This window comes from Setaria viridis, chromosome 7 (assembly GCF_005286985.2).
Source record: "Setaria viridis chromosome 7, Setaria_viridis_v4.0, whole genome shotgun sequence".
Taxonomy (NCBI): Eukaryota; Viridiplantae; Streptophyta; class Magnoliopsida; order Poales; family Poaceae; genus Setaria; species Setaria viridis.
Window position 1 is genome coordinate 23,676,288 of NC_048269.2, and position 26,185 is coordinate 23,702,472.

Consider the following 26,185-nt stretch of genomic DNA (forward strand, 5'->3'; position numbering starts at 1 on the left):
CAGGCTTGTCTAATGCAGTCTGCTGGTGTTTGGTAGCTCGTATAGGAGGGATAGTCAGGATTGGGCTGTGCAAAGGACCCTGGCTTGCATAATGGAAACAGTGTGTTTGGTTTGAGGGTCGAAGGAAGTTGGAATGGGTTGGACCCAGTTAGGGACGTGTTTGGTTGAAAAGTTAGAGGGTTGGATTCATCCCAATAAGAAAATATTCTCCTCAGATGCGGGTTGGATGCATCCGACCAAAACGAGTGGACGCAACCAACCCACATGCACGGCGTCTCCCACCGCTTCGTCCGAGAGGAGGAGCAGGCGCGAGAGGCACGAGCTTCTGGCACAACATGAGGCAGCTCAGGCCATGGGGAGAGGTTGGGGCTGGTGTAGGACGGCGGGGAGGAGGGCGGCGACCGGGAAGCGTCAGCCCGGGGTGCTTCGCCGTCCGTCCAGGGGAGCTTCACCGCACCAGGCCTAGGAGCTGCGTCGCTGGCTTGGGGAGCTTTGCCGCCGGCCTTGAGAGCAGCTCCAGTGTGGGGGAGAAGATAAGGTGGGATAAAAGAAAAAAAAGAAAATGTTAGGTGGATGATACGTGGAACCTAATGGATGACAGGTGGGTCTACCAATAGATGTGGCTAACAGTGTTAAAATGCCATCCATCCCAACCTTCTCAACCTCTCCAATCAAACAAAAAACTGAAATGGATCCATCCCTCCCAACTAAACACGAGATGGGTTGAACTCGACAAAAAAAATGGGATGAACCCAACCCATGCCACATGATTAAAAGAAACACGTGCCAAAATCAGCTAGGTTTCTGGTTGTGCAGGCTTGGTAGAGCTCCGCGAGTCTACGTTCGTGGGCCCATCTTGGCCACCCACCGGCCCATCCTCTACAAGCGTGCGCTAGGGTTACCGCTCCTCGTCGCGCACCCTTCCTCGGTGTGGTCGCTCACCTTCCCCTCCGTCTCTGACCACGACACCTCGGGCCCGATCTCCGTCGGCACGGACTTCCACGCGCACGCCGCCGCCGCTCGGCTCTCACTCTTGCTCTCCACTGCCGCCGCTTCTGCCGCATCTCGGGGAGGCTCCGGCGGGCTGCATCTCGGGTAGGGGAGGACCGAGCTGAGATCTGCTCGAGGTGGAGGAGGATCCGGTGGCAACAACTCAGAGCAGAGGACGGAGGACATGGCGGGGCAGATGCGCATAGGATAGGTGGGCGTGCGCCACCAAGGTCGGTGCGGTCTCCTCCGTCGGCGGGTGAGTGGCTCGGGAAGAGGAGGAGCTAGATTGCCAGACAGAGAAGACGGGGGAGAAGAAGTGATAGGGCAGTGAGAACGGTAAACTCACCTGGGCTGTGCAACTAGTGAGCCCACTCAACATATGCAGCCTACCAAACACCACATGATAGACTCCAATTATGCAGCCCACCATGATGTACACCCTACCAATCGCAAACTTGCGCGGGCCAAATTTCTTATGAACTCTACTAATCACAGGCCAAAATGGTAGGAGAAGCCGGGCTTGGGCTGTCCATGGGCTTAGGTTAGCCAGGCTTGGTCCTATGCAGCCTACCAATCACAGCCTTAGACGCTGCGAAAAGAGATGAATGTGACGCGTGGCAGTGGAAGAAACTCCTGAAAAGACCTCCACATGCATGCTAAGCACACTGCTAGAACAGAATAATGCAGGTGCACTGACTCATCAGTGATTTTTTTCAAAAAAAATCAGATAACGACTGACTCATTAGTGATAACTGGAGATTGTTCATACACGTAATACACACTTTTTACACTCGGTGCGTGCATGCATGATGCATGGTTGGAAATAATCAATATCGAATTGGGTAATTTGTCACCCTCATATCCCCTTAGTTTTACAGGTAAGGATCACAGAGCTTTGCTAATTGCTAGCTATATATAGCGGGAAAAAACTTCTCCTGTGTACGTACGTTTCCCCCATATAGAAAGCGCCCCAGAGCTTTTACGGGTCATCAGCTGTGGCGCCGGCAGCTGCAGAGTGGACGTACGGTAGCAGTTGTCCCGTCCTTATCCACCAGCACCAACACCCCCTACACGACGAGATGATCAGCTCGATCGATCTCTCGCTCTAGTCGAAGGGCATGCGGCAACGGGTTAGCGAGAATCTCTCTACCACAGCGTGCATGGCCCGCCGCCGGCGGCGTCGTCGACCACGCCGTCAAGGTTCCACAGGCTGCCCCACGTGGCGCCGTCCTCCTCGCTGGACCCGTACTCGTCGCTGGCGGTGGAGCCGCAGCAGCTGCCGGTGCCGCCGCCCTGGACGGCGCAGTGGAGGAGGAGGGCGCAGGACATGGGGCACATGAAGTCCATGGCGTCGTGCATGATCAGGTCCTCGTGGTGGTGCCCGCCTGCGGCAGCTTCGGCTACCGCCGGCGCCGCGCACGCGTCGTCGATGACCGCGCTGCCGCGGTCGTCGTCGTCGGCCGCCGTCACGGTGCGCGCGCCGCCGTCCTCGTTCTCGTCCTTGGCGACGACATGCCCCATCTGCAACAGCTGCTGCTGCTTCTGGCTCTGCATCTCCTGCCGCTGCTTGAGGAACCTTGCCCTCGCGCGCTCGATGTTCTTGGACGGCTTCCCCTTCTTGAAGTGCGTCCTCCAGTAGTTCTTGATCTCGTTGTCCGTCCTGCCCGGCAGGCTCCTTGCGATCGTCGACCACCTGCTCACGACAGATACATGTGTCGGCAGAATTTCAGTACACATCAATTGGAAGCTTGTTTATTTCATGTTCAGTACACCCAATATATAAAAATCATGCCGCTGATCGGTGTGCTAATACTATAATTTACCATACCTGTTTCCCCACAAAGCATGGAGCTGGACTATGATGCTCTCTTCCTGGGGTGTGATCTTTCCTCGCTTCAGATCCGGTCTCAGGTAGTTAACCCACCGCAGCCTGCAGCTCTTGCCGCTCCTCTTCAGCCCTGCAGCACAAAAATGCCAAAAGGAGAATGGAGGATCTCAGACAAACAGCTTGAGCCACCCATGTGCACCAACAGGTGCCGGTCAATTCGCTAACTTTAAGTGGTAGCAAAGTGACGGCTTTCATGATCTAAGTATCGTCTAACCAAATCACTCGAGGGATAACATAAGGTTTTGAGGATCCCGGCGACAAACAGTATCGTGCATGGTGGAATCCTGGGACAGCTCTGCAAGTTGCCAGTTGAGGATCCTTGCGAAACACAAGGTTAAAGTACACACCGTACGCCAGTAGTACTGCGTGCTTGACGACCCCGCAAGGGCCGCAACTTGCGAGCTCTCAACCATTTGCAACTTGCAAGTTGTTGCTGCCGTTTATTTGTTTTTGTTTTTTCGAAGTAAAGTTTACTGTTGGTGAAAAGAGCCAGTACAATCGGAATCAAACAAGCTGATCGCCAACAATATTAACAAAAGTTAAGAGAATTCGCGCAATCGATTTTCAAATTGACAGCACCAAGCCACCAACCGTACCTGTGACCTTGGAGACGGAGTTCCACCGCCCTTCGCCGTGCTGCCGGACGTGCTCGACGAGGAGCTTGTCCTCCTGGCTGGTCCACGGGCCCTTCCTCCACCCGTCCACCTCCTGCCGTCCCCAGCCGAGCGGCTCCCCCTCCATTGGCAACCCAACACAAAGCTCAGCTCGGGGGTTCTTGCCTCGAAGGGCCTGCTGTTTTTAGCTGCTTTCAGCGGAGGCCGGAGGGGAGCGAGCAAAAGCCTTTCCTTTGCTCGGATTCTGCCTGTCCCGCGGAGGTGATGAGTGAGGAGGGCACGGGGCGAGTGAGCCGCTGCCGCGTATATATCGGGCACCGGCGGGGATCCATTCCATTCCCCCTGCCGCTCGCCAAAGCCCCGCGTCGCTGTCAGGGGAGTTCCATGCTCCACTACTAGCTCTTCTGTCGAGCTGGGTTTCCCGAAATGCCCCGGACCCGACGGTAAATTTTCGATCTCGATCGGGTCATGTGGTGCGCCCCGCCGAGAGTTACCGCGTGCTTATTTTTCTTGGCGCGAAAGCGCCATGTCCTGGGGGCCAGGTGTAAAGACCAAAGAGTGCCTTAGAATTTTAGATAATGTCCTCTACCGATCATACAAAGTTACAAACCAAGTTAAAGATGTGATAAAGAAAAAAATGGTGTCTGAGTTAGACCTGAATAAAATTCTACGGCATGTGTGTACCCTGTAGTATGTGCACAGCTCCTTAACAATATTAGTTTCCTGCTTCAAAACAATTAACAATATTTCCTGCCTTTGACCACCATGCATATACTATCCTAGACAACTAATACGGGGGAGAGTGTTTGCTAGGGATGGGCAGCATTCAGTGTCTGTGTCCCAAGATAGCATATATTAGCATGCATACAGCTTCACCTTTGCCACCTCGATCTTTAGCTTGGCATGGTCCTAGGTGTCCCCATGTCTGGGCGCCGAAACACATTACAAAACAAATACCTTGCGCGGGTTCTAGAAAGCCGACGCGTGGATAACTGTCTCTGCAACAACTCAACAAGTGGTGCTTCTTCTTCACCTGGCCCAGCAAGTGCAAACAACGCTTTGATGGCAATCGTACTTGTAGCGATGGCGATCGCGATCACTTTCCGACGCACAATCGAACAAAACTAATCCCAGGGCTGATCTCTGACGGCCCTGCATCATGGCACACAAGCGACGCGCAACACCACACGCATGCCCCGTACCTGGTCGATTCGATCAACGTTTTGTGAGCTGGCACGCGCGGTTATTACAGAAGATACATGTGTATCTGTGATCATGTCCCCTTACTTTGGTGCAAAGAAAGGGGATGTGTGTTGTTTTACTCCGATCCGATCACCTGGTCGATCTCTGTCGCCATCCGGAAAAGGTTACGTTGCCAAAGTACACGACCCTACTAGCGTAGGCGTAGCTTTGTCCCAAGTGTAGTAGTGTGATTACTAGCTAATAATATATAGTGCGCATCACGCCTGCTGCGCGTGTACCAGAAATCTTATTGATCGAGATGATATCGGGTCAGCAGTAGGTCAAGTCGATCCAGTCCAGTTCGGTTTATCAGTCAAAAATATGCATCGACCAACTCTCACACGCGTCCGGCGCTGTGCATGTTAAGTTGTTTCTTCCCAGATCGAGCTATATATGATCGATGATGACTCGAGTCAAGCCGCCACTGCCACTTGCTCGCTGGATCGACGAAGTGGTCATCCAGTAATTCGAGAGTTGCAGATACGCGATCACGCTCGGCCTGCCTGAACCAGGTAGGGAGAAAGACGAACGGATGCGGATTGCGTGTTTAATTTTGGATGTTCGCGTTAGGACCGCGTGTCCTAAAATCTATCGCGGCGCACGCGACAAGAGCATGGAAAACAAGACAAAAAGTAAACAGCAGGACGTGTACGGTTCATCAACTTAATTAGTTGCATGCCGAATTTGCTACGATTTTGTGTAAAATTACCCATGTAAAAAATACGTAACCCATATATACTTATAAATTACTCACCACCGCTATTACAAGAAAGTTAACATAAACTACTTCTAAACCTATATATTTATATACCACCAGTCGTTGCTATTATAAAAAAGAATAATCTAAAATGCCACAAAAGAAGGCAAGATAACTTAATTGGCATGTAATTAAGAGGTCAACGTTGCAATTCAAATGGTCTTTGGATTGATGTAAAATGTAACAATATAATAAAATTATAAATATACCTAGCCATCATTTGGGTGACTCAAATGTGGATCGTCAAGATAAGATATGGGAGCATGTATCTATGATCTTGGACTTTCATTGTCCAAGGTTACAGTGCCAATAAATCAGAGAACTTTCCATTAATTTTTACACTGGACAGGTGTGTGCACATGCGTGTTTTTTTTTTTTTTGGGGGGGGGGGGGGGGGGGGGGTAAGCCCCCTTCTGTCACGCTCACGACTGAACATACACAGAGCTAATTGCCATGCTTGAACCTTGGACTAGACGAGTCTAAGGCATACCTTGCAATCGAAGGTGGTGAAGGTATGATTTTTTGGTAGCAATGTAAGACTATGATATATGTCTCCGGTGTAAATAATATCTGACCAATATAACAATATTAGCAAGGGAAATCGGCGAAACTGAAGGATGGTCTCGTGCTTCGTGCTGACAATAAGTTGAGGACTAGCTATTTTGAACTCATGGAAAAAAAATCAGAATACATACTCCCTCCGTTCCTGCTTATAAGGTGCACAAGCATATCAAGATTCAAAGTTTAAAACTTTGACCAATAATTTAGGTGATGATTTTTTATTTTTTAATGCAAATTTGACATGGTGGGATTTGTAATCAAATGTACTCTCCAATGATTATAAGTTTATAACCATAAATAATTTAATATAATATAAATGAACAGTCAAAATCTAATTTAAGAGACCGTGCCACGTCATACTACACCTTATAAACAGGAACGGAGGGGGTAATTACTAATTCTATGTAGCGTTAGGAATGCGGTGTGGAAGCCCTAACTAGCTATAGATGGTGGAGTTGCTGACTACGGAACCATGAACTGCCATGCGTGTTGTATCAATTTCAACACTGTGTTAACTCTACTAGCTCGAACAATTTGCGTGAGTATGTAACCATCGTTTTAGAATCAAAGTCCCCGGCGCGGCCCGTATAGTATGCCAAAGAGTAAAGATTACCGGAGGGCAAGTTTGGAAGACCGCACCTAACAAGGGGAATCATGCAAAGCAAAGCCCTTTTGGCGCCTTACCCCTTCGAGAGACCTCCTCGTCGTGACTTCCAACAAAGAATGATGCGCTTATGCTAATTAAGCAGATCATTAGATCACCCTTGATTTAAGTATTGGTACGGTCCCCTGCCCGCCCCTCCACGTACACCTCATCTACATTGCGTAGAGCCGTAGCCGAGCTCCCGCGCCACGATAGTTTATGCGCTCCCCCCCTGTCTCTTTGGCGCCCTCCCGATCCTCTTCTCCATCGACCCCCGCCTCGTCACCTAATCACCCAACGAAAAGCACCAACACAATCGCATCACCCAGTGCATCAGCAAGACACAGCGGTAGCTAGTTAAACAACTCGTAGATGTCCATGTCCTTGTTGCTGTGCCCCGCGCATGCCACAGCAGGGGATCGGATGACATCCATGGTGCGCCGATGGGTGCCCGCCGGGCCAATCGCGACGCGCCACCCGCCGGACCGGTCGATCGGCCGCCGCGCGCCGGGCAGCAGCGACGTCGCCCGTAAAATAACGTGGCTGCTATTTCGGGCAAGCGATCGAGCACGTACGGCCTGGCAGGGGGGCTGGTGGCGCCGGGGGTTATTTTATGCGCGCATCGCCGTCGTCGAGCGTGGGTGCGGCGACTTTGGGCGCCTCACGCCGGCGACAGGTGTCGCGCGATCCGGCGGAGGACCACCGCGCCCTTGTTTAATCCCGTCGCCAACTCCGGCGCGCATAAAGCCCCGGCCCCGGACCACAGGGACAAGGCCAGCTCGATCCCCCCCGGCGTATATATACTATATATATAATCACTCCATATCACCACTACTATAATTATCTAGGGAGGGAGGGTTAGCAGCTTGGCTAGCCTTGCAGTACATGTTACGGCCGGGCCGGGGCCGGGGGCTAGCTTTCATTATTCGCGTTGGCTAGCTTTTCTCCGTGTGTCTGGTTGCATGTCGTTTGCTCTAGGCCACTGCACGTAGGCGGCATCCCATTCGAGCCGGGGGGTTTGATTAGTGGTTTCCGTGGCGTGATCTGGCCGAGGCCAAGGGTTATGTTAAATTGTTAATGCCTGTGTGCGGTGAAATGAAGCATCCATCGACAATTTTATTTTCTCTGTGCGGTGGTGTGATGAAGCATTGGTCTACAAGTCTCCCTCTGCTCACTTTGCGATCCAGAAGGCTCTCGAAAAGCCCCTGCTTACAAATATACAAAGCCCCCAAAAGCTGGGCGCGCGTATGTGTGTGTATTTTTGGATTGGGGGTATGTTTATACTCCAAGCAAGCTCATCATCGGTCATGGATCACGGGACTTGGGAGCTAAAAGTAGAAAGCAAGATACGGTCCCCGGCACAAAGCTGGTCTAGTTAATTAGTTGCACTAGGTATGGCAACAGTCACGTCCGCCAAATGGGGTGGGAGAATTTGAGAGAAATGCTAAAGCGTGATGGGGCACTAAAAGGTCGCTCTCGATCGTGACCTGCTTTACAGCAGCTCAAGGACAAAGGTAAACTGCACTAGCTAGGAGGAGGGGTAATAACTTTGTTTGGTCACTCGCTCTCAGAACCGAATACACGTTTCCTCATTCTCCACATTCTCTGTGGTTTTAATTTACACTCAGATACGTTCTTCGAACAAAGTTTCTTTGCTTGCAAATTAAGTCGCTTGCCATTCTTAGAAGACCTAATAATATAAAAAACAAAACAATCTGTCTTTGTCTACTACTCGGTCGTCATGTGTACATGTCTTCAATTGTACACATCTTATTACATTCATGATCGCAGAAGAGGAAGAAAAACATTTTTACATCGTTCTGTATTATTGTATGTGTAAAGGCCACACGGTAACCTATAAGTATATGTGTACAGTACTCTTTGTGTACAGTTCTTTGCCCCTTGGGACTGTGCTAAAAAGTAAAAACTCTTTCACCATTATTCAATGAAATTGCCACTATCCTGTGCCGGTTAGTACAAAGGACTTCTCGCTTATGTATACGTGTTGTGACTCTTGTGATGTCTATGAGCAGAAAGTAATGCTTTTTTTTTCAAGGCACTGTAGAATTTTTTTGCTTTTGTTTTCTAGTAATAGAATTAAAACATTATTTTACCAATTAGCGGATGTTTGGTTGCTGGCCATGCCTCGCCATGCGGCGATCCCAAAAAACAAAGGTTGTGCTTGGTTGGTGCCAAACCTGTGGCTGCAACAGCGTTTTCAGTTGATTTTGCTACCAAACTTGGGGCGCTTATTTTTACCACGAACCTTTGGCGCCGCCACAGATGAGTGTGGCCAGTTATGGCTGGCTACCAAACACGCTCTTAATGATGTTATTTTTTAGTAGTAGACGACGTGCCCGCCGATAGCGAGGTGCCCAAGATCTCTTAGATGTGCTCATAGTGTTAGGATTACATGTGTATGTTCATAGCAGCTAGTGTGCATGCGTGTATATGAGTGTCCGTGTTTGTAATATGTTTCTAAAAATGGTTATATGGAATCCACAATGACGCGTCTGTTTGACTTGGTAAAAAAAAGAAATGCAAACTAAACAGTAGAAAATATCTAAAGTTTTTTAAAGAACTTTTCTCGAATACCATGGCCCACCCCTTGCTAAGCAAATGTTCAACATATTTGGGGTAATTAACTTCGTCAAAGAAACAATTTTATATAATATGGTTAGTTGCAGAATGCATATACTGCGTTTAAAGGAAAAACAAGGTAGTAAGAAACATCTTTATCTTGGATAAGAATCTAGGCCCTTCATGAGGAGCTAAGAACCACTTCTGCTGGGTTGACATTCTGATGCCCTGGAGGCAGCAAGTTCTTGGGGGGCAATCCCGGCTAGCTAGATAGACGACGTTAAAGTAGAAAACAAACTAGTGGCATCTGTTCCATCTTGTACGTAGCAGCCTGATCCCTCCACGAGTACATGGCATCCCCTTCGAGCTTTTAGCGTAAAAGGGACGCCAGAATCTTGCTGGCAAATAATGACAAGCACCTTAGGAGAACAATGTACTTTTATCTCTAAGTAAAAGCCCAAAGGCGAATAATTGACCCACACCAAACATTTGGACCAAATGTTGTGGCCCCATCTAAAAAATGATAGCCCGGCCCATAAGTCAGGCCCACTAAGTACACCATCGTCGAAAATTCTCAATGCGGCATCCGTAAATTGTCGATTCTGGCCTTGTGGAGTTGTGGGAGTTTGACGCATGCATGCGCTCTTCTTTCTCCAGGCTCCCATGGCCGTCCCTAAAACACGCCACGCTCGTCGACCCGCTCCCTCCCTCTCCGTTCGTGGCTTCGTGCACGGCGCATGCGACAATTCTATCTACGCCAAGCGCATGTGGCACCGGCATTCCTCACCCACGGCCACGGGCTAGTGCCGTGACACGAACCAAGAACATACTACGTGACCAATGCAACTCGATCGATCCGCCATGGCTGCCTCCGTGGCCCTCGCCGTCGTTGCCATTTCCCTCGCCGCCACTCTCCCCGTTGCCCGCGCCGAGATCAAGAAGACGTCCATCGTCTCCGACTCGCGCTCCGTCATCCTGTTCGAGGAGTTCGGCTTCAGGCGCGGCGGCCGCGCCGCCGTCACGGCCACCGGCGTCTCGTGGAAGGTCCCCGAGGGGTCCCAGATCAAGTCGGCGGACCCGACCCTGATGGGCTTCTTCCTCATCTCCAACTCCCTCTTCTACAAGATCAACAACGAGTCCGACTACGCCGAGGCCACCGGCACCGCCTTCTGCCCGCTCACCAGCAAGTACGTGCAGCCGCTGTTCCGGTTCAAGGAGATCGCGCCCGACGGCACCGGGAAGGGCTCCCTGACCATCGACGCCGACGACCAGTACACGGTGCTGTTCAGCAGCTGCCAGGAGGGCGTCGAGGTCACCATGGAGGTCCGCACCGAGATGTTCAACGTGCGCCGCTCCGGCGCCAAGGAGTACCTGCCCGTCGGCCTGCTGCCGCTGCCAGGGATCTTCGCCGCCGCGTCGGTCGTGCACTTCGTGTTCCTGGGCGGCTGGCTGTTCGTCTGCGCCAAGCACTGCAAGACCGCCGAGCGCATCCACGCCGTCATGGGCGCGCTGCTGCTGTTCAAGGCGCTCAAGCTCGCGTGCGCCGCCGAGGACCAGTGGTACGTCGAGCGCACCGGCACGCCGCACGGGTGGGACGTCGCCTTCTACGTGTTCGGCTTCTTCAAAGGCATCCTGCTCTTCACCGTCATCGTCCTCATCGGCACCGGTTGGTCCTTCTTGAAGCCATACCTCCAGGTGCGCCCATGTCTGATGCGATCAAATGATCAATGGCCATGCCCTGACGGTGGCACGCACTGACACCCGTATTGTGCGCGCAGGAGCGCGAGAAGAACGTGCTGATGATCATCATACCCCTGCAAGTGATCGAGAACATCGCGTCGGCGGTGATCGGGGAGACGGGGCCGGCGGGGCGGGACTGGCTGGCGTGGAACCAGATCTTCCTGCTCGTGGACGTGATCTGCTGCTGCGCTGTGTTCTTCCCCATCATCTGGTCCATCCGGAACCTGCGGGAGGCGTCCAAGACCGACGGCAAGGCGGCGCGGAACCTCCAGAAGCTCACCCTCTTCAAGCAGTTCTACCTGGTGGTCGTCTGCTACCTCTACTTCACCCGGATCGCCGCGTCGGCCGTCGCCGCCGTGCTCAGCTACAAGTACCAGTGGGTCGTCAACGTCTCCATCGAGACGGCGAGCCTGGCCTTCTATGTGTTCGTGTTCTACAATTTCCAGCCGGTGGAGAAGAACCCGTACCTGTATGTCGGTGACGACGAAGAGGAGGCCGCGGGTGGGCAGCTTGAGATGGAGAGCACTTTTGAGATCTGAGGCATGCAAGTGTCTCTCCAAGCAGTTTTGTATAGATATGACTCTCGAACCTGATATAATTTTTCAGATTTTATTATCAGTTGCATAAAATGCTCTTACTTTTTCAATCATATAAAATTAGGAACTACTCACGTGTAAATGTTGGTGCCGGGCAATTTTTAGAATGTGCATTCTGTTTCTGCCTGTACTTTACGTGTCTTTGGCGGATGTTTTCTAGGGATACTAGCTTCATAGATGTAGACAAATTATACATATGTATCTCGACATAGTATGTTGGAAATTGAGGTGATCCTAATATCCACTAAGCTGAGGACCTACACCTAGAACACTAACTCACTCTAGAGTTGGTCAGCCTTTTTAAATTTCTAGTTACTTAGTGTGACGGGTCCTTTCAACAGCAGAGCCGCCTTCTTACTTCCTGGTGGTAGAGCCTACGAACAGATGAAGCTGACTTTTAGGTGGCAGAGACAACCTACGATGAAGTCTAGACCCTTGTGATCCCATATGATAGAGCCAACCTTCGATGGATCACAACTTATGCACTAAGTACTTAGAAACTATATGGCCCAACCGAGAGACTAATACTTACAAGAATAAAACTTTATTACAACACAACAATATTACGCAAGAGTGCAGTACAAACACCCTCTCTTTAGTGGCTAGCTTAGCACTCACCCTTTACTACTACCATGCTCCACTCATCTACCATGCTCATGGATGAATGGCATGGCAAGGGAGGGGGTTCTATTTATAGGCCAAGGGGGATCATGAGGTTGAGACAAGTGTACTCCTTTCTAGAGACTTCCTAGATATTACAACATTTACTAATTTATTTTACTATCAAGTCTAGACTATTTAAATATCTTCTTCTCGTATGACGGAGAACAGTCCCTCAAGGCAAACTTCTTTCCAAAGTTGTCCTGCAAACCATGCCGAGTGCATACCGAAATTTCTCGAACTTTGCCTTGTTCAGGCCTTTCGTGAAGATGTCGGCAATCTGCTCATCAGTCTTTGTAGGCACCATCTAAATATCTCCCTCAAGGACCTTTTCTCTTATGTAGTGGTAGTGGACTTCTATGTGCTTGGTCCTTGCGTGGAAAACTGGATTTTCTGCAAGGCGTATAGAGGATAAGTTATCTCAGAAAATCCTTACTCGATAGTCCGTCGGTTGATGAAGATCCTCCATCAATTGCTTAAGCAAGGCGCTTTCTTATGCTACCATTGCCGCTGACCGATACTCTCCTTCAGTATTAGATAATGCCATAGTAGGTTATCTCTTGCCGCACCACGATATAGCTCCTAATCTAATACTGAAGAAGTATCCTGTGGTTGACCACCACGTGCCATAATCGTGGCGGAATTGTCCGACTTAAACTGGCTTAAGTGCGCCTAATCGCCACCGGAACAGCAATTATACGAAACGCACTTAAAACAGTGTAAGCCCGGTAGTCCGTCGAGTGTCCCTAGGATGCCTCGAAACATCCACGACGTGAATCGTAGCCATACATTAGGATCGCTTCCATGAAGGGAAAGCATCAATAAATATTACATTTTTAAACTTAACAGTCTAAGTTAGACCATTACTAGGAGTTTTGAACATAAAAATCAGTCCAAGGACAAGCAATTATACACTAAGTTTTATTCTAGGGTATTACGAGACCCGTAAATACCCTAGTTCTTCGGGACTTCTTCTTCGGTTGTCCCGTGTGTCTGAAAACAACAACAAGGGATCCCCTGAGTACGAGGACTCAGCAAGACTGACCCGACTAACTAGTATAGGTAAATTTAAAATATTGTTTCAAGGAATATGATAGCTTTATGGTGTACTGGTTGACTCACAATTTTGCGGAAAGCTTGCTACTAGTGGAACCTTAATTTTATCATTTTACTTCAAATTAGTTTTTACCTAACCAGTCTAGGTGAATAAATCATTTTTGAGCAACCAGGTGGAACTAAGTTATACAACATATCAATTCTAAAAAAAATATTATATTCAATTTGATTACTCTACGATGCTTAAGCGATGATCAAGTGCATTCATAATCGAGAATTGCGGTGATCCGGACCTATTTACATCCTGCAGAAGATACCTAATCACCAGCTATGCGCAACTGATCGGGTTGCACATAACGACCTTTCGATTAGACGTACCCAATGATCGAAAACATAATTCCCCGAACCTAGGGACGCACCCCGACATGGGACCTCACGTCTAGCCTGATCTCCATGTGAGTTTCAGGCTACACCCTGCCATTCTCCAGCACGACAAGCACGGGTAAGAATATTTCCATTCAGCGAGCCAACTAACCTACCGAGCTTGCTGGTTCCTAATGGCAGTAAGCAACCAAGTAAAATCACTTAATCACTGGTTAAAACAATGAACGGTCCTTAACCAGATTAAACTTAGTAGACAGAACTACCATCTCTAGCTTTTGTCCACATTTCAAAATTCCAGGCTATTTTCCTTGATTAACATGTGTGCCCATTTATACCTTAAGTGGTTGAGTAACAGAAGTTACTTTAAAGAATCTAAGCATTTCTAAGCATAGGATGGTTACTAATTAATTGAACAGGTGGCAAAGATGTCCTACAAACAAGGTGGGATCATGCATAAGAGTAGGTTGCAAACAACTCCTAGACTTAGATAATAATTGGACTCATGAATAATAATTTCTGAAAGTAAATAGGCTTAGATGCACCGGGGCTTGCCTTGATTCACAAAAAAAGTTAGTACCCCCTGAAGATCCTTCCAAAAAAGGGACCAAGTCAACAACCTCTTCGAATTCCTAAGGTTTTTCTGAGAAATCCAAGAAATCCACCTTCGAGGCTTCTGTTTCTACGATCTGATGCATGTCACAGTTAGAGATGCAAAACTTTTTGAAACAAAAGACTATACAACTTTCCTTCATGATAAAGTTGCAAGCCAACACTAATCTACCCATAAAGATTAACCCACAATTTAATTTCTTTTAAAAACCTAACTTAAGCATTTTCTTTTATTTAGAAAAGTATTATAGTTAATTTCTAATATGAAAAACTTAAATCCTATGAATTAATAAATATTTGTGAATAATAAAACATTATTCAGAATTTTGTACATTTCATAAAGATTAAGTATTTATTTAAATACCTTAATCCAAGGCATTACATAAATACTTACATTTTTATTATTTTATCCTAGGGTTTAAGAATTTTTAATGCATAAAATAAAATAAAATACACCTAATAAAATTAGTTTTACTAAATTTGGACAATTCTATAAATTATAAAGAATTAAATATGAAAAAAGGAATTAAATCTATTTTCTAAATCTATAAACCAGCATTATCCCGAAAAATCCCCTTCTAGACTTTTCCTACACGCCCCTATCCTACACCCACTCACTGATGCGCGGGCCCTGGGTCAACCGACCAAACCTCCGACCTTGATCGAGAGCCGCCCAGTTCAGCCGTGCTCACGGTTAAGAGCGGCCTATACCCTCACATGATAAAACTATCGAAAGATGGACTTAAATTGTTGTTATTTCATTCATGCATATGTTGTTTACTTTATTTATATTTTTGTTTAATTTCGGGTGGTATAAACTTAAGCTAGTCAATTGCTAATAAAATTTGACCAACCTAATTAAAAGCTGATGCTGATTAAGCCTTAGTCATACCTTGATTGGCCTTACACTACACTATTCCCCACGACTTGTTGAGTACCAACCATAAGTGTACTCACCCTTGCAAAACCGTTGTTCAGACCAAGATAGTCCGGTGGAATACATTGACGACTTTGAGGAGTTCTAGGCATATAGTTCTTCAGTCAGCTGCCTGTGGTGTCGTCGTCATCTTCGGAGTCTGCTGCGTATTTACTTAAGTTCGTGCTTATTTGAGACTTTCGATCATGTAATAATGTTTAATACTCTCTTTATTTGCTTTAATACTGTCTTTATTATTCACTTATGTCATACATATGTGTAACTTGATCCTGACGCGTATGTATTGAATGCACTCGATTTTATTCTTAAAATCGGGTGTGACACCTCGTGTGCAGCGGCGCCAAGATCGGAGGAGGTCCTGCTCCGTGCCGGCGGAAGGAAACGGTCTATCACCGCCAAGCAAGCGCCAGGCTATACCAATTGAGCCAACAGGATCGGACCTTTTATTTTTCTGAAGGATTAGGCTACAGGACTTGACACCCCGTTGATCATGGCGCACGTTAGATTACGTAGCACTAGATTACAAGCTAGAAATAGACGTTACTGTTTCTTTTTGTCGATCGAAGAAAGGTTTATTGTTGTCGGCTCTCGATCGCTTCGTCGTCCAGCAAGATCCGATAGTATTTTCTTGGCATGTGATTTTATTTTGCTCACATGTACTGTGCTTATTATTGAGTAATTGGATTTGTCGAATGGTTTATATCTTGTAGCACCCACCCCTCCGTTCTCTGTCCCTTTTGCTACCCCAAGTTCCCAACCTCTATTGCTCTCACGTGAAGTTTTTTTTTTCGCGGTAGGAAAAAGTGACTATGAATTCCTTTTTCTATCCTTTAAGTACTCCCATAAATAATAGCGATCAAGAAAATCAAGCTTAAATATACTTAGTATCACGTGCACGGCACGCGGTCGTGCTTTGAGAGTTGAGATGTTCTGTTGCTTCCTCCACCGCGTACGAAAAAGGTAAGAAGTCGGAGGCCGGAGTGACTTGTGGCCTGTTCGCTTCATCTTATTCAGCCGGCTTATCAGCCACCAAACAGTGTTTTCCTCTCACAACAAATCAGCCGTTTCAGCTTTTCAGCCGGCTTATAAGCTGAAGCGAACAGGCCCTTGATCACTGCATGACGCCGGACGCACCGATTAGTGTAGAGCCAGATCCATTTAGTAGTAGACTGTAGAGGACTCAGTGTATGGATTTTTCCTACCTGTACTTGATTAGTCTTTTTGTGAGTAAAATAAACTTTGTTGTGCTATGCGGCACAAAGGTTTGATCAACGAATCAGGACATTCTAGTAGCCTTGTTGCAATACCCAAAGGAATTAGATGCTACCTCTATCCCAAAAAAGTTGACCAAGGCTAGAATGTCCTATGAGACACATGTACATCGCACGGTCTCTTGTATGCATGACGTGCATGGCACGCGGTTGTGCTGAGACGACGTTCTGTGCTTCCTGCGTCGCATACGGACACGCAAGAGTACGTAGTCGATCGATGCCCACACGGGCTTGGGCTCCGCCTCGTGTACGGAACGAAGAGCTCCCCGTACGTGTTGGTGGAGGACACGAACACGGCGTGCAACGGCATCTCATATAGTAGCAGGAAGGAAGATCCCACGGCACCATCAATTGAAGAAAAAAAAAACATACGTACGAGAAACAAGAACATACATGGCCGCTAAGCCGCACCGGGACTTCGGCGTAGTAGTCCATTGTCCTCCCACAACACCCTACGGCAGCCATGGCGAAGCTAGCAGCATGGCCCAAGCGGAAGGATCCGGTCGCCGAATATTTCTACGTGCGGTTTGCTGCATTCTCATTGCCGGGATCGCCGCCGTTATCATCACGGGGGTTGTTGTTCTCGGCGTCGAGATCCCCGACGAGGCCCCCAAGTACTCGGTGGCCGTCACGGCCGTCGCCGGCCTGGACCCGGCGAGGGAACTCACGGCGCGCAGCCGGCCGACGCTCTCGCCGGTGCTCAACGTCACGGTCCGCATCGACAACACGCGCAACGCGTTCCAGGAGGCCTGCATCTCTGACCTAGGGAAAGAAGCCGCGGAGGTGTCCTACGGGGACGCGTTCCTCGGCAGGGGCACCGTGCCGCAGTTCTGCGCGCGCCGGAGGCGGGGAGGCGAGCGCGTGGCCAGGGCGTGGGGAGAGGACGTGGTGGTGCCGTGGTTCCTGCGGGACGAGCTCGCCGCCGAGCTGGCGGTGGGGGAGGCGACGGTGGACGTCCAGCTGATGCCCTCGGGGATCAACTGCAGGGCCAAGATTGGGAAGGGTCTTTCTCGGTGCGGGGTGCCTAAATGACTTCACGACCCAAGCCAACTGCAGGATATGTATATTGATTTAGTCTAGATGACTTCACGTGCTTTGCACTCGATTAGGTTTCTTTGTGAGTAAAAATAATTTGGACTATCATACTCGAGGTTTTATCGATCCCTCTCTCACACCTGAATTCTTAATTCTTCCCATCACTTTCCCTTCTTTTCTATCTCGGCGAGGTTTTAGGGTGAGGAGTTTTTTGGGATGGGGCTTACTACCATCTGATGGACCTAGAGGAGCTCTGAACCAGCAAGATAATGGGTGGCGGTGACTGGAGAGATGGGACGGTGGGGGTGCCGCCTACCTGGTGGCGGCGGACCCTGGTTGGGCAGTGGACCGGAGGCGTCTAGTTTCAACCGGTAAAAGTGGCATTGCGCCACCGGAGCCGGACAGGGAGCTGGTGCCGGCGGGGGACCTCATCAGGACCTTATGAAGACGATGCTGGGCAGCACGGAGATAGGGATAAGCGCTAGGCTACGAGGAGGACAGCGGGGATGCTGCTAGAGCACTTGCCTGCGGGCGGCAGGCATTGGGGCGTGTGGGCGTTGCGTGGGTTGAGCGGATGAGAGGAAGGAGATGGGAAAGAGATAAGATGGAGAGAGATGCATCCGATCATGAGCGGAGCTAGAGGGGTTTATTAGGGTCAATAACCTTTTGTAAACTCAAAGGAAAATTGATGCTTCTAATGGCCCCTATGCCCTATGTTGCATTAAATTACTGTTGTATGTAGAAACGACTCCGGTGGTTATCTTGGCCAGTTCTACCCCTATCAGATCCAAGCTGTCTATTTGAGATCCTACGGTCAAAAAAAATTCAAGTGCTGGGAATTATTGATATCGTTTGGTTTTGATCTGTTCTGCGATAGTGGGTCTTGTTTGCATCGTGTCTTTTCTTCTCGGCGTGATCTACCTATGCTTACTCTTGCACAGTGGGTCCCTCGATTACACGGTGGCCGTCAACGGCGTCCACGGGCTCGGCGCGGCACCGGCGGCAGCTCCAGCGCCGGGGCCGGCGCCGGCGGCGAACGCCACGGGCGCCTCCCCGGTCCTGTTCAACCTCACGGTCCGCACGAAGAACGTACACCAGCAAGCTGTTCCAGGCGTACCGCGACACGGCCGGCTTGGCCGGCGTGTCGTACGGCGGGCGCATCGTCGGCGTCAGCACCGTGCGCGAGCGGCCGGTCTGCGTCGAGAAGCGTCGACTCGTGTACGCCGTCGCTGCCGTGGTCCTCAGCGGAATGGCTGTCTACCACGCTGATACGCCGTCACCGGCTACGCCCCTCTACTCGGTGGCCGTCACCGGTGACGACGGCCTGGACCCGACAGCGGACGTCAGGGCGAGCGAGCGACCGGCCGGCGACGCTCACGCCGGTGTTCAGCCTCCCGTACGCGTTCCGTGTCGACAACGCGCGCGACGCGTGGTCCAGCGCGTGCATCCCCGGGCACTCGCCTCTCGGTCGCGGTGGCGTCGTACGTGGACACGTTCCTCGATCGGCTGGGGCTCCATGCCGCACTTCGGCGCCGAGGGGGAGGAGGTGCGGGAGCGCGGCGCCAGGGCGTGGGGCCAGGACGTGGCGGTGCCGCGGTTCCTGCGATTGAACAAAGAAATACTAGTAGTAGCATAAACCAAGCAAGACGTGAGCGCTGCGATTGACATATGTAAGGAATGATACAAAAGAAACATCCGACTTCAGATCAAAATAAATATGAGGAATATCAGGAACATTTGACCTGAAATCAGGGTAAATTTTGGTCAAAAACAGCAAGAATTACTTAATCATGGAAGGTCATATTCTCGACTGGAGCAAGTTCATGTGCGGCAGAACTACAAACGGCAGCGGTTCTGCGACTTCTTGGCCCTATATATGCACACACGAACCGAACAATACAACGTACAAGTTCCTCCTTGCCTGCAGCGTCAAGGTAGGAGGGGGTCGGTCTCTGTGCACGTCATCGTCCGCTTATGGATGGGCACGGGAGAGTTCTCGCTCTCGACCGCGCGCACATGTTTGACTCGTTAAATTTTGTATTTCCCTGACAGAGAGAAATAATCGACAGCATCATATGCAATTATTATTCTTTTAGTTTGATCAAGTATGACATTTCCAAGTTTGTTAGAATCTTATTTCGAATCTTAGTTTTTTTTTCATTTTATAATGGAAAGAGAGTTCCTCAATCTTTTTTGCATCATACGGCATACGGCTCCATTCATTAGAAGATGTACCTTGAAATTTTAAATTTCAAATATAAACTCATTCTTTTGCCGCGCCAATTGGTCTATGCCACGATCCCTATCATGGCCCAGTGGGATCGTGCTTACGCACGAGAGCGCGGGACAGGACCGGATGATCGTCTCGGCATGACGGCATGGTGGCGGATGCGTCCGAACCCCAAGAAGAGGCCCGATGCTGCTGCCGGTCGAGGTCTTCGGCGGGGATCCACCATCCACAAGGGCTGCACATCTTGTGTCATGGACGCGCTGGCCGTCGTGGACTCGTGGTACTCTCTCCATCGTGGGCCTGCTTCCTTCGCCGCGGAGGCCAGAGTACTTGGTGGCCGTCGCCGGCGTCCGCGGCCTCGGCGCCGGCCCGAGCCCGACCGCCACCCGGACGCGACCGTGTCGTACGGGGGCGCTGTGCTCGACAGCGGCCTCGTGCCGCCGGCCTGCGCGAGGCCCACGGAGGAGCGCGCGACGGCGCGAGGTCACCGCCACGGTGTTGGGCCTGGACGTTGTACTGCCGACGGGCTATTACGCCAGCCGTCGCCGTCGCCTGCTGGGTTGGCGAGGCGAGCTGCTGTTTGCCTGCAAGGCGAAGATGGCGGGGCGCGATCTCCATGCTCCGTGACCGGAGCCTATGGTGAGCAACTCCTGGGCACCGATGCACGCGGATAATTCTCGTGCTCAGTTTTAGCTTCATGGTAGCGATTCTAAGCAAACTTCGGCTACAATTCTAAGCAAAATATTTCTTCGAGGTTACTTATGTTTTCGTGTCATGTTCATGTGAAATTTCTGCCTGAAAATTATAATCTTAAATAATTCAGCGGACCACCTGTCATATTGCACTGCGGCACCACTTCATGGTGATACTTTGAACACATTGGCACCAATGTATGGGTTCACATTCTCATAGAGGTCCTTAGTCACTCTTTTAGGTTCTACACACCACCAAAGATCAAGCGAAATGGTTCATGACTTAATTCTATGTTTCCGGAAAAAAAATCGGAATGGTTCTCAATAACAAACTTGTAAGAAGTAAGAACCAATATATTTACATCTCCAACCACTTTCCCAAATCTTATTCCTTCAAATTACAGGAGTATTCGGTATTCAACACCATGCACCTCAATTTCTCCGGTATAACCCAACTAAGACTCAAATAAGCAAAAGAAAAAAAAATAGGTACTACCAAAGTACCAACAATCATGCTAAGACTAGGAAACTAAGATGAATCTTTCACCATCAGAAAATTTCATTGCCGAGATGATGGCGAATTACCTTGCCTGAGGCTTCTCCAACACTGGCCTCGCTCCCCGGACCTGTGGGTGTGGCCCTTGGTTCCGAGGCGAAGAGCAGAAGTTCTGGGAATGCTCCAGCATCTGAACCATGGATGGTGTCTGGTATGAGTAAACAAGAGTTGTGCTATCTGTAGAGTCTCCGCGTGCTGTTGCTCTCTGCCATGAATGAGAGCTCAGTCCAGACAGCATATATGCCCTCCCTGAAGCTTCATAGAGTTGACGATTTGCCATCCTCTCCTGCATCTCTCTTAGCTCTGCATCAAGGGCCATGCATAGACGGTCCCCATTCTGGCTTGCAAAGGACTGTGATAATACCCTCCGGCAATCTTCAAGAATAGTGACGGCCTCAGACAGAGCACCCCTCTCGGCAGCAGCCCGTGCAGACTCGATAGAACTGGCAGCTTGTATACGGTTCCTCTCTCGATCAACTTCAATAGACATTTGTTCAGATACGGTGGATGTTGGCCTCTTGATCTTTACCTCATCACCTTGAATCTTGATAGTCTCGTTTGTTACAGGATCTTTGTAAGCACAAGCAACTCTCAACAGTGAAGTCTGTTCACTAGATTTTGGGATGGTCACTGACAGCAAAATGTCTCTCTCCTCATCAGCATACAACTGACCGATATCGACAGACCCGTTTCGTTCATCTCTTGCCACCTTACTTGGATAGCTACCGCATTTGATGGAACGGAGTTGAACACCAGGATCAACACATTCCATGCTAAGATGCATCTCCTGAACAGAAACACTAAGAAGCCCGCCAATACATTGAGCAAAGGCATCTTGCATCACACCTTCATCCTCAATAAAAGAAAAGGTGCCACCAGAAGCTTCAGCAATTGAATGCAATGTATCTGAATCATGGTCTGCTCCAAACCCAAAAGCATGCAGGGGTACCAAATGGTGTTCATTTAGAATAGAAGATGGAACAAGTGACCTACGACCTGCTGATGTTCCTTGGAAATTCGAGGAAATGCTGTAGGTATCTTGGCCATCTGACAGAAGAATAATACTGCATACTGAATTCTTATAGCTGCGGTCCTCAATCACCTTCACAGCTTTCTTTAGTGCATCAGCAATGTTCGTACCCCCACCAGCACCAAGTAAGTTGATTGCCTGCAAGGCCTGCTGCCTGCCATGATGTGACATTCGTCGAAGGGGGAACAGTCTTTGGGCAGTAGATGAAAAGGCAATGACTGAAAGGCGGTCAGATGGCCGAAGGTGCTGAACAACAAAACCCATTGCTTGCTTGAGGAGCGCTAGCTTTGTGCCTGCCATACTACCACTAACATCAAGGACAGTAACAAGATCAACAGGAGCTCGGCTTGATGACCTCACAGAGCTTTCATTGACCAAGCTGCCTGTGATGTGATCTGAGCTAGAAGTGGGCGCCTTCACGTGAACCAGAATATCAAATCCATTTAGACATGATGACTGTGGAACAGCTTGGAATTCTGGGTATGAGCTGATTTGGGCAGTTTTGCCAGATCCAGAATTAAGATTGTCAAAAGCCTCTTTGCGCTGCAAAGGTTCATCATCATTGTAGCCTGCTGGTACAGAAGTATGTAAGCGCCGGACCTCTCGCCGACGGTTTGAAACTTGCTGGCGAAGAGCCATATGGGGATCTTGTTGGGGAGATTGACTTTGGTTACCTCCAATTCTTCCATGAGGGCTAGTAGAAGATAGTGAGCGACAGGGTATCTCTTTCCACTTCGCTCGACAAACTGGGCAGACATAGTTTCCATGTTTTACATTAGATGAGATACAGTGAAAATGGAACATGTGAGAACACTCTGCAGTAAACAGGGCTTGGCCATGGCCAGATCTCATGCTAGCAAAGCATATTGCACATTTCCCCTGCTGAAGTACAAACAAAAAAGAGATCAGCTTAATTGCTTTTGAGTTATACGAAAGAACTACTAGTACTTTGTATAACATGTATATTCAATGACACGTGGATATGAACAGATTTTTTAATTATATTACCTGATTCTCTAGCTGACCTAGCTTACAACATTCTGGTTCATTACATATACAGTTTAAGTTTCATTTTGCCAGTGAAGACTCCCTATTTATTCCACCTACCGAAACAGCTTCTATCATTGCTGCATTATCCTAATTAACCATCTCAATCAGAACAGAACAGCTGATATCACAATGCATCATCCCAGCTATATTGTCTAGCTCATCCAAAGGAGCTGATATCACAGATGCGTCTTTGCAAGGACTGCAAAAGAGGGACCTATCTTTTCAAGAGTCCACCAAAGCACAAGGTAACACCATTGAAGCCATGCATACGTTAATGCAGCTCTTTTTTTTACTCCACTACACAAGCCTCTAATCAAATTTTATTCATCCAACCCCATCTCACAAAATCAAGTGTACCTTAAACCTTTATGTATGTGGCACAAAAATGTCACGTTTGGAGTTCATGTTTAGGTAGCATGTACACCATTGCCCCACTATAAATTATTTTCTAGATAACAAATGTATACATACAGATTCTTTTGACTAATATGATTGGTGTTACATTCATCTGAGTGGCAGCCCTAATAGTCAAATATTGTCCTACACATTCAAGATAAGCAGACAACAAACAATAATTTACCATGTGGCAAAGACAGGCAGCCGAACATTAAAACTAGCACTTCCTTTTGGCTGGTGCCCACCAAAATCAATTGAGGTAATGCATCAGTCAACATCTATTGGTTGGCATAAAAAGCAAGAGATTAACTATTATATTGCATGCAAAAAACTTGAAATTAAGAAAAATTGGCATTTCCATACCAAGCACACCCTTTGACCAGTAGCTAATAAGCACCTGCCACTGACCGCACCGCAAGCCAGCAAAGGAGCAAAAATAACCACCCACGTGTTGTAATACTGATGTAGTTCATCGTTCATTTTATATGGATACTGTATTTGTTGTCACTACAAGTTTCAACACAATAAATCATGATTTTAGTGGTTGCATATGGTCGGAGCTACTTTGGCTTGTGGATAAAGTCAGCCTGAATATTTACTCTACAACAACTTAACTTAATACCTAATAAAAAGAGAATAAAATTTCAACCTAGCACAGGCTGCGCTCCTGATCAAATTAGGAAAAGACACTTTGTGATCACAAAAAACATGCATCACAGGTAAAGCACGTAGAACTTATTTACTGTTTTCTCCCCTTTAGTGCCAAGTTGGTGCATGCATGAAACCCATAAATGTAAATCAATGAGACAATCCATGTGAAGTTACTTGTCAAATTGGTACCCATTCCTCATGCCATTGAGACATAAAGGCCACATAAAAATAGAAAGTAGCAGTCAACTATCAGTTGGGCAATTGGCATCCCATCCCATATAATGGATAGCAGCTGTCAAGTTGGAACATCTGCCGTAAAGAAAGAAAGCTGGTGGTAGGAGGAAAGAGTGGGGTTCATTACACGTGACGACCACGGGCCGGTGATGAGCAAGAAGCAAGCTTTTCTCTTTCCTTTTCAGGGACGAGGGCAAGTGGGATACAGTCATGCAGATGCAGTGGATGGGATAGGGAAGAGGCTTGCGTTAAGAAGTTATCTAAGGAAAGCCATTGACTAACATAGAGACGTCAGACCACAGCTGGCACAATATCCCCTGAGAATCTCTCAAACCAGGACCGAAATTATTGAGCGATGAAGCATTAACTAACAGACACATTAGAAGATACAGAGCAGAGCACACAAAAGCTGGCAAGATACCTCATATGAATCTCTTCTTTAAAAGAAACACATTTTCTTCATATTTTTGGACAGTTGTTGGGCATTTTTGTTTCTGACGATTGACGAAAGAGAGCAAAGCGGTGCAAAGCAGTACCGCAAAAATGGTACACAACTGAGAAATTTGGTGAAAACAAGGGAAAGCAAAACGAGAACTACACAAAGACAAGCAACGATCAAAATTGTAATCCTACGGAAGAAGCACACAAAAATTCTATCTAAAAGTCTTAAACGGCTGGAGCGAACGACAACTTTCGTACTGAACTGCTGATGCGCACACCCAATATGGAGATCGTCAACAAAATCAACAACTACAGAGCTCGCGTTATACCAGTAGCATTTCCATTTGAAATCACTAGATGCTAAGCATAATTACCGCCACGTCCCAATTCCCGATCAACCCAGCATTAAAACCGGAGCGTTTTATTTCTTTCTCCATCGGGAAAAAAAAAACCAATTCCAATTCAGAAACGCTCAAAATCTCAATCTCACCTTTGAGGATGAGGAAGATGAAGAGGACCTTCCCCCAGACTTGGCCCGCCGGAGCGCGCCCGCCGGCGTGCTCGGCCTCGACTCGCCCGCGGCGGCCACCGCCACCGCGGCATCCCGCCGGCAAACACCCGCGCCCGCCGTCGCGCGCCGCACGCCTCCACCGCGCACCGCGGGGGCGTGCACGCACAGGCGGAGGCCCAGCGCCTTCCTGACCTTCCTCCACGCGCCCTCCATCACCGCAACGCGCAAACCAAACCACACCGCCTCCTCTCCTCCGAGCCAACCGGCTCTCAGACTCCAACTCGGGGGAACGCCGCCACCAGCCTACGGGCTATGATGACTGCTAGTGGTAGAGGAGGATTCGGGGAGGCGGTGGTTTTTGGAGGGGAGCAGAGCCAACATGGGAGGGAGTGGAGAGAGGTGGAGTTGTGGAGGAGGAGGAGCGTTTGGGCTGCTGCCGCTGCTTCTGTTTTGGTTTGACTCGTCTCCCTCGTGCCCGCGGGAGGAAGCGTACAAGGAGTGGTAACGGAAACAGCTGGGGGTTTGAATTAGAGAGCGACGACGGCGAGTGGGTAAGCGTGCAGGGTTTGGCTGGCGGTGCCGCCGGTGATGGGCCCGCCTAGCTGGAATTCTGGGCCCGTTTACGCCATCCTAGCCGGGCCGCCGGTGAGTTTATAAATTCTGATTTTGTTTTTTACTCCCACAGTCCCACACAACCCTCGCATCAGAATTCAGGTTCCGAATCGTTAAATTTCCAAACCTAAAGTTTAAGTGAAACGGTTAGCGTAACCTGCAGTCCTGCAGGTTGCTTGTGCTCAGATGGCCAAATGACTGCCAAAAGCTCGATTGCTC

General features: G+C 48.8%; 3 protein-coding genes across 5 annotated transcripts; 1 reads left to right on the forward strand and 2 right to left on the reverse strand.

Moving 5' to 3' along the window:
• Positions 1-1,732: 1,732 nt before the first annotated feature.
• On the reverse strand, positions 1,733-3,835 carry LOC117863263 (uncharacterized). The gene is made up of 3 exons (XM_034746899.2): positions 3,475-3,835; positions 2,819-2,948; positions 1,733-2,683 (listed from the first exon to the last, which is right to left on the reverse strand). The coding sequence occupies exons 1-3, from the start codon at positions 3,617-3,619 to the stop codon at positions 2,137-2,139; spliced, it is 822 nt and encodes a 273-aa protein (XP_034602790.1). The 5' UTR covers positions 3,620-3,835; the 3' UTR covers positions 1,733-2,136.
• Positions 3,836-10,088: 6,253 nt separating this feature from the next.
• Positions 10,089-11,662, forward strand: LOC117865966 (protein CANDIDATE G-PROTEIN COUPLED RECEPTOR 7). Its single transcript, XM_034750247.2, has 2 exons — positions 10,089-10,970; positions 11,054-11,662. The coding sequence occupies exons 1-2, from the start codon at positions 10,116-10,118 to the stop codon at positions 11,552-11,554; spliced, it is 1,356 nt and encodes a 451-aa protein (XP_034606138.1). The 5' UTR covers positions 10,089-10,115; the 3' UTR covers positions 11,555-11,662.
• A 9,180-nt stretch (positions 11,663-20,842) lies between these two features.
• On the reverse strand, positions 20,843-25,859 carry LOC117865493 (E3 ubiquitin-protein ligase WAV3). Of its 3 annotated transcripts, none has more exons than XM_034749710.2 (2): positions 25,334-25,859; positions 20,843-22,950 (listed from the first exon to the last, which is right to left on the reverse strand). In XM_034749710.2, the coding sequence occupies exons 1-2, from the start codon at positions 25,565-25,567 to the stop codon at positions 21,067-21,069; spliced, it is 2,118 nt and encodes a 705-aa protein (XP_034605601.1). In that variant the 5' UTR covers positions 25,568-25,859; the 3' UTR covers positions 20,843-21,066. The 3 variants fall into 3 exon arrangements, with proteins under 3 accessions (XP_034605601.1, XP_034605600.1, XP_034605602.1); XM_034749709.2 differs by having other exon boundaries at positions 20,843-22,953; XM_034749711.2 differs by lacking the exon at positions 25,334-25,859 and adding an exon at positions 23,702-23,795 and having other exon boundaries at positions 20,843-22,953.
• Positions 25,860-26,185: the final 326 nt, after the last annotated feature.